Source organism: Apis florea, unplaced genomic scaffold (genome assembly GCF_048593485.1).
Source record: "Apis florea isolate Af1SG1 unplaced genomic scaffold, ASM4859348v1 contig_3367_pilon, whole genome shotgun sequence".
In the NCBI taxonomy this organism is placed as follows: domain Eukaryota; kingdom Metazoa; phylum Arthropoda; class Insecta; order Hymenoptera; family Apidae; genus Apis; species Apis florea.
Window position 1 is genome coordinate 7,072,528 of NW_028256746.1, and position 12,482 is coordinate 7,085,009.

Genomic DNA, 12,482 nt, shown 5'->3' on the forward strand with positions numbered 1-12,482 from the left:
TTAACAAAGGCACCTCATATTCACCTCATATTCTATATACAATGACAGCAAAAAAAAGAAAAGCAAGGTTTATGAAAAAGTTTTTTAACCGAAACTTTTCATCGTTTTACTAAAATTCATCGAGATCTTTCATATCCTATAGTTAAATTCGTCCTTTCAAAGATAAATTTCGAATATCCTCGAATCGATCTTGTAAAGAGATCCTCGTTGGAATTAATCTCTATTTCTATTCGAAACACGTAACGATCGTCTATCCCTAAGCCACGAGACACGTTCCTATCGAATCAATCAAGAAACCGAGCGACCGTTTCACGTAGGGATTGCGGCCTGCGAGCATGGAACACAAAGGCGGACACGAGTTGTTGCAGGATCGATAACGCCTTTACAACGCTACCGGACGTATACGTGAACGAGGCGTATAGAGCACGATGACCAACAACGGCGTAGAACCGTGTCCCTTCGTGAGTTAAGCCGGAGCTCGCTACCCTACGTATATACAGAAAGGAGGGAGCCAAGAGAGAAAGTAACTCGAGGTAGCCTCGTGTATCTAGTAGAGTTTACCCACGGCACAAACTATAGGTGAAATGGTGGATAGGTGTATTGAGAACCACTGGGTTTTACCTGGCCGTTAATAGGAGAGCGGAGAGCACGGAATGTCCTCGTAAAAGCGAGGGAGAGGGACAGCGAGATTGAAGGGGATAGACGAGGAGAGGATACGGATGGCGGGCTGGTGTTTAAAGAAGGACACTCGATATAGGAGGCATTGTACCCGGTTACCGTCAGCCGTTCCAGGTGCTGGAGGGCAGTCGGCTCTCGCCACGGGACGGGCATATACGCTTGCATTTCCTTCTCCGTGCCAACGAGGGGGAAGAGAGAGAGAGAGAGAGAGAGAAAAAAAAGATCATCGCGCTTGGTTCGTTGAGCGCCGCGTGTTTCTCAAAGACAAGAACGCGAGAAAAAAACATAAGAGAAGCGACGCGCGACTTCTGGCGTGCTTCTCTAGTCAGCCAACGCGACGGACCGATCGTAGCTTACGTCGTCGTCGTCACGTCGTGGTGTGGTCGTCGCGAACGTCGTCGTGTGTCTGCACCGGGACGCACCAGCCGGCGAAACGCGTGCGAGTGGGAGAGAGTCGTAAGTGGGAGAAAGAGAGAAAAAGAAAGAGAGAGTGTGTGTATGCGTATGAGAGAGAGAAAGCGAGTCCGAGTAGAAGGCAAAAGGGGGGAAAGAGTGGAAGAGTGAAAGAGAGAGAGAAAGAAAGAAAAAGAAAGGAAAAGAAGGAGGGAAGAAACGTCGACAGGGACGGCTGTGGATCGTGTGCCGGTCTGCAGTGCGACATTCGACGACACACACACTCGCCGCCTCCCGTCCTTTCATCGCAGCACGCCGAGTTCTAATCAACTTTCGCGTGCACACACGCTCCTCCGTCCAGAAAATCTGTTTACCGAATCTTCGTGCTCTCTCCTCCACGCTTTCGAACATCGTTCTCTTCGTTTCCGCGACTCCTTCGACCTCGACGCCTCCGAGTTGCCACTCGATCGACGCCGGACGTTCGTCGATACGGTTGCCGATCGTTCACGCTCGCGCGGCTAGTCTCTCTTTTCTAAGAAAGTTCCGTGGAAAGAGGATCGAGGGGAACGTACGTAAGGGCCGGTTTCTAGCGACGCGACTTCAACTCTGATCGAAACAATAAGCAGTAGACGTGTCGTCAGTTTTCTTCGCAAACTTCTACGCGAATTCAGTTGGTGAACAAGTGAAACGACGCGTTCGAAACGTCAACAAAGAAATCTCACGGTTTTGTGAATCGGTTTGCGAAAGAAAGGAAAGAAAGAGAAGCCGACTAACGTTTTTTGCTCGCGCCCGATAGAGAGAGTATCCGGCTGATTATAAACACAAAGAGTTTTCACGCACAAACGAACAGGCACGCTCGTTCCATTTTTTAACGTTGTTTTTATCGTCGATCGTTAAAAAAAAACGAGCTCTCTACAAAGAGAAATACAGATTGGACGAGTGCAGCAGCGTGAAGACGTTGGCAGAGAGGATGTGCAGGAGGTCGGCCTGGTGAAGCAGCCTGGTCGATGTCTTCCAGGCGACGGTCGCGTCACGGACGGGATGCGAGACGAGCCACGTGAATGTTGTACGCCGTTGAACCTTCCTATCCGCCTGCCGAATTATTCTGGACCGGCATGGAGCCCGTGAAAGCCAAGTACGTATTTTAACACAAACGCTCGAGGGAATTTCTGGGAGTTCGAGAAATTTATTCGCCCTGCCTCCTGTCTCTGCGTCATTCCGCTTTTGATCTATTTTGTTCCCCCGCTCGATATATTAAATTGTATCTGCGCTTCAATGTCGACGTTCAAATTCCCGGACAAACTTGCGTGAAGATCGTTGTTTTCGACTTTACATATACATTCGCTACAGGGATTTGAAGTGAAGAGTAGTATTGTAGAAAGCCGCGTTTTCACTGACATGGATTCGTATCTCAGAGTTCGCAACTCTGCGGAGTTTTGTTTTGTTTACTACCTGCTGACTTTTCCCAAGTGAACGAATTCAATCCTCTGTTATGCTTCGTGATTTGAAAGTTATGTGTATTTGCATACCTTTGTGCCGTCATGATTTACATATATTTATAAATGATCTCTTTCTAACGATGATTAATTCCTACGTATCAACGAAATTCAAGAAATGGCGCCAAATCTTTTTCTTGATCTCGTGTTCTTGATCTTTCACGAATTTCGTTTCGTTTCATATAAGAAGTGTTACTGGATAATTTTCTAATTTGTTTTTGTCATTGTAGATATTATTTATTTTAAAATACGTTGAATAGGGACTAGTTTATAGATAAACGAGGAAATTTATAAGAAATTTGCTTTTTTTCTTCAATGATAAAATTCCTAAATATCTCGCGATACACGTCTTGTCTTCGTGCACGACACCTATCGATTGATCGAAATTGGGGAATTTGGCCAGAATTCCATTTTGCCGTTTGCCGCGAGATGTGGTATGAAAGAGTCAATCAGGAACGAACTGTGCAAACAAAAGAGGAAAATGGGGAAAATAATGATTGTTATTTGGTGTCCTGATGAATTGTTTCGATATTGGATAAAGCTTGTTTCACACCTGAATGAATTGTTTTTTTTTTTTTTTTTTTTTTTTTTTAGTTTGAAAAATAAATTTTTTGTAGATTTTCTTTAAGAGATTTTTGAACAGAATTTTTACTATCGGCTCGATTCTGCGTTTTAATATTTGTTATCACGAAATAAAGTAAAAATTCCCGATACTGAATTTATTTTCATTTTTTTTTTTATCTTTTCATCGTTCAGTCATTTGAGAGGATCACATCATGTTGAAGATAAAATAGATAAAATAGATGTAAAACAATTTTCCAACTTGTTGGTTGGAAAATATTTGCAGGTATTGCGAAATTGCATGATTGAAAGGTACCGTTTACAATTAATTCGAGTATGAATTGGGCATGAATTTTAATAAAATTGCAGGCGGAATTGTTATTGCGGTATTTGGATTTTTCGGTATCAAAATATCATTTATGATCAAATTTCACATATGTAACAACAATTGAACGCGTACATACATTTGTTAGAGTGAATTGGTTTTAATAAATTTACCAACTTTTTCGCATATAGACTCGGATACTCGTGTAGATATTTAATTAAGAAAGAAAACAATAACATACTGCTAATAAAAATAAATTTCGATTCTTGTTAAAAAGCATCTTTCCGATGAAACCTTCATTATTAAACTTTCGTATCTAGAATTGTTTTATTCCAATTCGCCATTTTCCAATCAATATTATGCTTCCAAAGAATATCTTCATTTTTTTTTTTCACGACACGATTATCATGGCAGAACAGGTTCAGTTTCATAAACATTGGATCAACTACAATCAACGACAATGGAGGTCACTAACGATATTCAAACAGACTCGGTTCCACGTACTTACATACTTTACCAATCCCGAGCTCGGGTAACAATCGCATCGTTGAAAACTAGGCATAAAGCTTCCGTTGAAAAAAACATTTTCAATGCGATTTATTATTTCGTGGCTCGTCTCCCTTTTTGTATTCGATATATTGTTGCACGCGTCCTTTGTCATAGTCCTAAATCCTCAACCTTCCTCTCGTTAAGTTGAACTTTTGCGGCCTGAAAACGATTGAACGATTGAAAACAAGATCGAGAAGTACAATAAAGATGACGAAGATCTTTTAACGATGAAAATTGGAGCAAGGCATTTGAGTATCGCCAACAATTGGGTCGGTCAATTTAAGAGGCGTTTAACGTATAGAATTGTTCCCTTTCATCTTGACTATCTTATGGAAATTAGACTGAGACGAATGAAGTTTCTTATTGAGTTAGAATTTATGTCAAACTTCTCGTTTGAAATATCTTGTTTGTATGAATATTTTCACGTAGATGGACATACGAAAAATTAGTCTAGTTAAAAATTGATTGCAAGTTCCGCTTACAAAATGTTCAGCGCTACTCGTGTTTCGTGTCTTACTTTGCAATTATTTAAATGTGGAATGTCTGGTTGTTTCACGTGGTATATTGTTCTTCTTATATTCAAGAGTTTCATCGTTTTATCCTGTTATTTAATGTAACGAATTTAAAAATTCATTTCCTGTTTCTCTCGAATAATACTGCTTACCACGAGTTTTCAAGTTCATTCAAAGGATAGAAAACATTTGAAGCTATTTACATTTTACTATCCCTCATTAGCTTCTTTTATTTTGCAGCACGATGTAACGCTGTTTCCGCATGTAACATTCTTTCACGTAACGAGGTTTGCTTCAAGGAACCGTCGTTCCCTCGCAAATGTTTCCACTTGTTCTCGGAAAAGAAATGACGAAAAAAAAAAAAAAAAAAAAAAGAAAAAGTAAAAGAAAACGTATAGAATACGAAGTCTGAAAAGAGTAAACGAGTTGTGTAATGTATTATATATGAAGAAACGAGACGTAACGGGTAAGGAAATAGCACGAAGGGAATGAAAAATATTTTAATAACCAAGCGTACTGTTGCTTTCGTTTCTTCCGACCCGTTTCTCATTCCCGATTGTCCTCGTCGTAAATCAAATTGCCTCTATAAATCCACACGCCTGGTGCACGCTAAATCGGCCTAAATCTTTTCTATAGAACGTGTGTCAATTGATTACCATTTTCTTGTTATTACAACGAAATTACAATGGATCCATCGCGCGATATATCAAAGTCACAACGATGTTATACAGCGATATCACCTGGATCGATCGGGAACAGGGCCAGCCGTTGTATCAGGACTGAGATACTTAGAGTTGCATCAGCTACTGAGATGCAGTTGCATTATAGTATCGTGTGAAAGTTTAACTATTCACCGCGCGAGCGTAATGGATGACATCATAAACCGGATCGCTACGAAATCTCGATCGAAAAACTGATTTCACTTCCGTGAAATATTCTCTATCCAGGATTATTCCTTTCGTTCATCTTCGGCCATATTGGTCGTGGGACTACAGGTCGCTTAAGCAGCGCATCGATTATGGTTCGCATTATGCGGCGGAACAATTCATATTGTATTTACAACTGTGTGTGTGTGTGTGTGTGTGTGTGTTGACTGGATACGTCTTGTTGCGATATCGGGGTTGGAGGCTTCGTTATAATAACCATTCGAAGCACGATGCATCGCGTGAAATGCCAAGCAGCGACGTTCATCGCTATGTATACGGAATGGATAAAGGGCGGTGCACAGGAAGTATACATGAAATGTAGATATATTCCACTTAAAGGGTGAACTTTCTTTGAATTTACTTTAAAATACGGCTGAACAGAATTTTAATAAACTCAGTTCGATTTCGTTGAATTTTTTTTCTTATCGTAATTAATATCAACATCATATTTTACCATATTTTGTTATATTATATCATTCAACAAGATATATAATGGTAAACTAGTTGATTCTTCAAGAATTAATCGACTTTTTCTGCGATCAATCTTTGTCTTTTCTCGCGATCGAGCCTCCTTTCAAATTGCAACAGCGCTATGAAATATGCATGCAGACTCTCAGGTAAATTCCCTGGTAAATTTAAACATGATGTTAAGTTAAACTGCAACGAAACCTTGCGCACGCAACGATCATATCACGATGCGGACTAACGTAGAGGGAAATCGACTCGTTGCAGCTGATTCCTCTAAATACTTTAACCCAAGATCAATAGTTCGTATCAAGAAAGTTCATTAAAAGGTTACCCTCTCTTCTTCACCTTTTTTATATATATAGTATCCTTTTTTTCTACTGTATTTCTATTTTCTATATTTCTATATCTCACACACTTTATGATTATTTTAATATAATAATTATTTGTTTAAGTTTGAAAGATTTCATAAGAATAAAAAAAAAAAAAATAGAAAAGGACAAAGTAAATAGTATCGTAAATGGCAGTAGACTTCCTTGATTTATTCCTTTGTCAAATGGCATTTTAAAAGGTCAACTTCTTAAATCACAATTTAATATCACAATTGTTCCACGATAAATTTATATAGAATTGGAAGAAAAAATAAATATCAAATATATTATTCAATTCATCAATAGTCTACATTGTTATTGAATTACCGTGGATCGCTCGATGAAACATCCTTTTCATTTTATTCGTTTTCTCCGACTAAACATATCTCTTTTTAATTAAAAATAAAATTGAGCAATATATGTGATATATCAGTTATTTTTAAATGGTCTTTAAAGTTTCCTCCCGCATGGGAGATATAATAACGAATGTTTAATGGGAGACGGTTTTATGATTGCAGAATGGCCCCCACCGGGATGCCCCCAGTCACCGGGGTCTTACAGCCACCCGCGGGCTCGACGTTGTCAGGGACCACGATGGCGAATTACAAGAAAAGCTGGTGGAGAAGAGTGGCCCCCTGCTTGGCGTTCCTTGCCGCGTTTTCCACTGCCATGGCCTTGCTCCTCGTCTGGAGCGAGGCTGCGGCCTTGAGGTAAATTTTTTTCGCTCGCTAAAATCACTCTATTAAAATCCTTATCTTCATCTCCTATAAATATCTTTGTTTTATTCGCCATTACACATCCAATGAATATTAAAGATCAAGATTCATTTTCAAAATTTAATTCTTGATTTTCTTTTATCGAGGTAAAATTTTATGCTTTATTAAATTCATATTTAAGATGTGTGGTTCAAGTTTCTTTTATAGGGACATCTTTCAATTTCTTTATCCCCTTATCTTATACGGATATGTGCAATCAAACGCGCTACGTAACAATTTTACAACACCGTAAAATAAAAGATTTGGAAGCCCCTAAAGCTGTCGTTGTATCTATCTATCCTCTCTTTGTTTTTCTTTTCTCCTCATTATCCCTTCCATTAATTTAGCAGAAAAACGTGCACAGTATCGCGAGGGATTAAATAATTAAACGGATCTCGTCGCTTTTTATTACCCTTTCTTCTCCCTTTATCATCCGTTTAACGTTCGCTCACGGCTTTGAAAATTATGACAATCGACAATCGTGTTAATTTACGGCAATCAGGAGAAAAAAAATTGCGAACGATATCACCGATTTCAATTGATGGCCATTGTCGGAAGCCGCCGGAAATACGCGCAGCGCATCCGGTTATTTCACCATTTTTTACGCGTCATTGTTTTGATTTTCGAACTCGTTTCTGATCTTATCGAGTTAAATATTTGATCACAACTTTTGGCCAAGATCTCTGACAAAGTGGATAATCCGCTCAATTGATAAGAATTGTGTGAATTGTTATTAACATTGATTGATGAGGTGTTTGGATAATTTGAATCCAAACTGTTTGCATTTTTTATGATACGATTTATCTTGCAGGCAATAAAAAAAAAAATACTGAATCGTTTTATATTGTAGGAAATATTTATCATCTAAATGATAAAATAATGTAAATACAAAAATATGCAAATATATTTGATACATCCCGAATAATTAATAACACTCGAGATATATCAAATAACTGTCCCCTTATCTTTCGAGATCCACGAAGATCGTTCCATTTAGCCTTAGCCACATTGAAGAAATACGATTGTTAAACGAAGTTAATTACTAGGTCACTCGACGATTATCCTTTCCCTCGGACGCTCGTGACAAAGGCTGTTCAATAAAGCTCTGTCAAAGAAAGAGCGTTTACGAGCTTCTAACGAAATCATTATTAATGTCGAAACTTAATTAATTCATTTATTGAAATGTCAATTTCAAATATGCGTAAATTATAAAGTTATATTTTCAGCAATCTGAAAAGTTCTCTTTCTTGCAATTATCGATACATCTTCTACAAATTTATCGTTTAATTATTTAACGATAAAATGTAATTTAAATTTGATTCCTAAAATCTTAAATTTCGGATCAAACCTCTCTTATTTAACGACGCATCGTATTAGTTACGGAATATGTATGCAGAGATTTAAATTTTCGAATATCCGTTCCATTTACTTTTACGCACGATAAATAGACAGATAAATAGAGAGATTCAGAGAGGTATTCGAATATCCATCAACGACCTATTCTATCTTCTGTACGGTTTAAACGAGATACAGTTTACTACCATGCGTACATACATGTTGGGCTTAATGAAGAATCTCGGCTATTGGTGTGTGTACATAAAATCGAACGTTTCATTGCAGGAGGCAGGCGTTCGACGCCAATATGACCAGAGATTACGTGTTGAACAGCGTCTCGATGGACAATCCGGAATTGGTCGCGTACATCAGAGAGGTTCAATTGAAACCCACCACGCAACAGGATCCATCGAACGTCACCCAAACAACGGAGGAGAGGTACGTCGCGGGTCTGACCGAGGGAAAACGCGAGGGTGTGTACGTGGAGTACATAAGCAGGGTAAGAAGAGACTTTCTCATATCTCATATTCGAGTGTTGAACGAGCATCGAGAATTAATTCGTTTTTTAAAGATTACGTTAACTTTTAATTTGGAAGTAATAGTAAACATCTATTTGCTTCCTCGCGAAACAAAGCTTTTAATCGACGAAAATAAAGTGAGGTAAATGAACGAGAAGTTTCGATCAAATAATCTCTATGCGATCTCTTTGCATATGATTAAATAATAAATAATTGGGATTAAATAGGGAGTAAATGGCATTACAATAAAGCTTCGCTTGTTGAAATGACATTTTAATTAGTGATCGTCGACTGGATGAAACTCGTATTTACTCAAATTACACGGAAGTCATAGAAAACCGAGATCTTTTCACGCGACGAGTTCAACAGTTTAAAAAGAAATTCCGTGTATTTTACTTAAAAAATATACACGAATTATTGGATTTTATAGATAGGTGCCATCTCTAGTACCGGCTGGTTGGAACGTAATTTAAGTTGGAGAGGCGTCCTGATTCTGACAGATCCTAGAAGCTTCTTCGAGGCGCATAGAAGCACCAGAAACCCAAAGACCAGAGTTCTTCATGCTTGCCTCAGCACCGATAAGGATACCAAAGAGGTAAATAGAGATACACGTGTCTTACTTCATCAATCGTATCGTTTTAATTATCTATTACTGCACTTTAACGAGACTTTCTATATCTATCTATGTGGGCCCGTTCGAATTTCAGATTACTTATCACCAGGAATCCGAAGTTCAAGTTACTAAATTGGGCGAGGGCCCGAACAGTCTCGTGTCGTCGGACGAGGGTTTACCGACCACGAGATTGAAATGCTTCCCTTTGTACAGCGTTCTGTTGGCCTATAGTGCCACCACTTTGGATTACCTGAGTTTGGATAGTCCGGATGCGCAAGACGGCCAGGTAACTATCGATTTCACTGGAAATTACATGAAATTCTATCTCCAATATATATATATATATCCCCACGATATTTTGTCCTTTTGTTCTTTTTTAAGAAAGTCTTTCCTTTGATCTTTATACGTTACGACAAACATGTCGTTAACATGCTCGAAAGATTTTCTCTTCCAAAGATAAGTCTATTCCAAATATTTTATTTTAAATATTTTCCTTTCACCGTGATCGTGTTTGGTGTAGGTCCTGGATACGATTCCTTGGGAGACGACCAGGATATCCGTGGTGTCTATCCGTTGGAGTCCTCACCATAGCGAAACAGAGACGAAAAGCCTGATCGATAAGATGACTAGCAGGCGATACAAGTTGATGTACACAACCGACACCGGGAAATTGATTTTCTTGTACAACGCGTTGCTTAAGATTTGAACTTCCTTGACTGTGCTTACTTTCGACACATTAGACGATTCTACGTTCACAGGTGCATTCTCGACGAACAAGAGAGTTCAGTTGCGACCAGGAATATTTTCTTTTCGTGATCGATCGAAAATCGTTCGATCTGGAACAACGTCTGTGATCTTTGTTCGACAATGATACGAAATCGGATCATCGAAATGATCTCGGTTTCATTATCAAGACGGAACGACACGGACCTCGTTATCGAACGTAACCTTTATTTTCCGTGGAAATATATTTCTTGCCGCACGCGCACAGGATCGTAGAATAATCTACAAGATTTCTTTCGTCCGTTTATATCGATATAATTAAATAATCGATCAACGATCTATGAATTAGACTATGCTTTTTCTACGTTTATCATTCGTTTCTTTGCTTTTCTTCACGTCAATTTAACGGACATGTGATAAAGACTGAAAAACCTAATTTCCCAAACTATTGTTACCCGAAACACGACGCTGATAGATCAGAATCAGGTCGACACGCGATACCTCCTTCCGGCGTATGATTCCGACATCGATCAATTTTTGGCGCGAAGAAGCTCGCATACGCCTTACAGCTTCTTACGCATGATTCGAAATCAAGAACGAAGGTAGATAAAATTAAAAAGAGAAAATCAAGAGAGAAAATAAAGCGTATTTAATTTCATATTTTCGTATTTTAGCGTAGGTTCGTTTTAATGTAACGTTAAACCAGTATCGGACAAAGATGATACCGGTGCAGTTTTTACGAGTAATCGTAGATTTTATTTTGTCAAAGAGAGAGATCGCAGACAATTGCAATAATCCTCACCAAAAACGATCATTACCCGCGGTCTAACGAGCGCTATCACAATGATAATCGATGAGTTATTCCGATTACCTAAACCACAGGCCTTATTAGCACGTAAGTCGATACTTAGCTAAGCTATACTAGGATACGATAAACTGGTTCTCCTCTGTTCCTCGCCGATGTGATATTATCGTACCACTTTACCGAGTCCTTGATTTCTTATTGTTTTTTACGATCGGGATAAAATACCTTCTTTATCGAAGTGGCTCGAACTTACATGACACCAATCATATTCCAGCTTAAAATTGCCTTTCGCTATTGATTTTCGCATTGATGGTATTTGCCATTAAGGGTGGTTGGCTAACCATTATCCTTAAACCCACAATCGAGAAATTGCATTTTCGTTTCATTTTCTTTAAACGTCCGATTAAACGTCGTCGATCGATCTCTTCTTCTTCGTTCCACCAAGAGTTTCGTATGAAAATTCCTTCAACCGCTATCACGAGAAATTTATCATTTTGAAGAAATCAAGAAATCTTATCCTTCGAATCGAAGGTTAAAACGCTAATTACGATATAATAAGTTCCGTCAGACTACTTAAACTACTCCATCGAACAAAAGTTCTCTCAATATCGATTCCTGAGGAGCAGAGGAAATCCGGTTTCACGAGGGTGTCCAGCGTGACGCTTCAAGATTCACGATTCTAGGGAACGGGCGATACTTAATTACCCTTACTCTTCTTACGATAAACTTGATAGAGTTTATCGGTCTGAACCACCATCGAGTGTTGAGCAAGCGCGAATTTATTTTCAGCCGGATGATTCGACCGATAGTTACTGTTCGAGGAAAAATTATCGTTCCTATTTCGATATCGGCTCGTTATCCGTAATATTCAATCGGTATTCGGGCAGATACGACATTAAAACCAATGCAACTATCGCAGACAATTTACGATACATCCTATGACCCGTTACTATCGGTCTCGTCGAAAATTACGCGATGTTCTTGCGCTTATTAACTGTATACATACATTCACATGCACGCACGCACGCACGCACGCACGCACTCGTACAAGTTTCACTGATTTTGTGTACTTACGTTAATATAAGTTTATCGACCATCGTCTCCCCGATCGTTTCATTTAATCGACGAAACGCGTGTTTCTTTTTAGTCATTTTCTTTTTTTTTTTTTTTCCCTCCCCCCTTAAAAAAGCACCTCGAAAACAATACGTTTCTATCATTGTAATTCTGAGAGAAACGAACGAATTTTTTTGAAAAGCGATCAAGATATTTTGGAAATTCGCCGTTCTTTTTTTTTTTATATTTAAATGAAAAAAGTTGGAAAGTGTACTTTTGTTTTTTAAATAGAAGCGGTAATTTTGAGAAATTGTGGTTATTTGTTAATATCTCCGTTCCCCCTTTCCTGATCCAAGTAAAAAATTTCGTTAAACTCGTGCATCATCTTCTTTTGCAGATAAAGT

At 38.7% G+C, this 12,482-nt stretch overlaps 1 protein-coding gene and 1 long non-coding RNA gene across 6 annotated transcripts in view; one reads left to right on the forward strand and one right to left on the reverse strand.

Annotated features, from left to right (window-relative positions):
• Positions 1-12,388, forward strand: part of LOC100870755 (protein Star) — a 16,997-nt gene extending 4,609 nt beyond the window's left edge. For 3 of the 5 annotated variants that reach the window (XM_086912221.1, XM_086912220.1, XM_086912223.1), the window contains 5 exons: positions 6,795-6,986; positions 8,652-8,865; positions 9,315-9,479; positions 9,592-9,783; positions 10,018-12,388. In XM_086912221.1, coding sequence (XP_086768347.1) covers positions 6,795-6,986; positions 8,652-8,865; positions 9,315-9,479; positions 9,592-9,783; positions 10,018-10,203 — 949 coding nt within the window. In that variant the 3' untranslated portion in view covers positions 10,204-12,388. Of the gene's footprint in view, positions 1-368; positions 2,207-6,794; positions 6,987-8,651; positions 8,866-9,314; positions 9,480-9,591; positions 9,784-10,017 lie in introns of all 5 variants that reach the window. The other 2 variants (XM_086912222.1, XM_003697039.4) reach the window with 1 other exon arrangement.
• LOC147657039 (uncharacterized) lies at positions 3,631-5,508 on the reverse strand. The gene is made up of 3 exons (XR_015293278.1): positions 5,032-5,508; positions 3,962-4,161; positions 3,631-3,898 (listed from the first exon to the last, which is right to left on the reverse strand). It is a non-coding gene; the product is annotated as an uncharacterized LOC147657039 (long non-coding RNA).
• Positions 12,389-12,482: the final 94 nt, after the last annotated feature.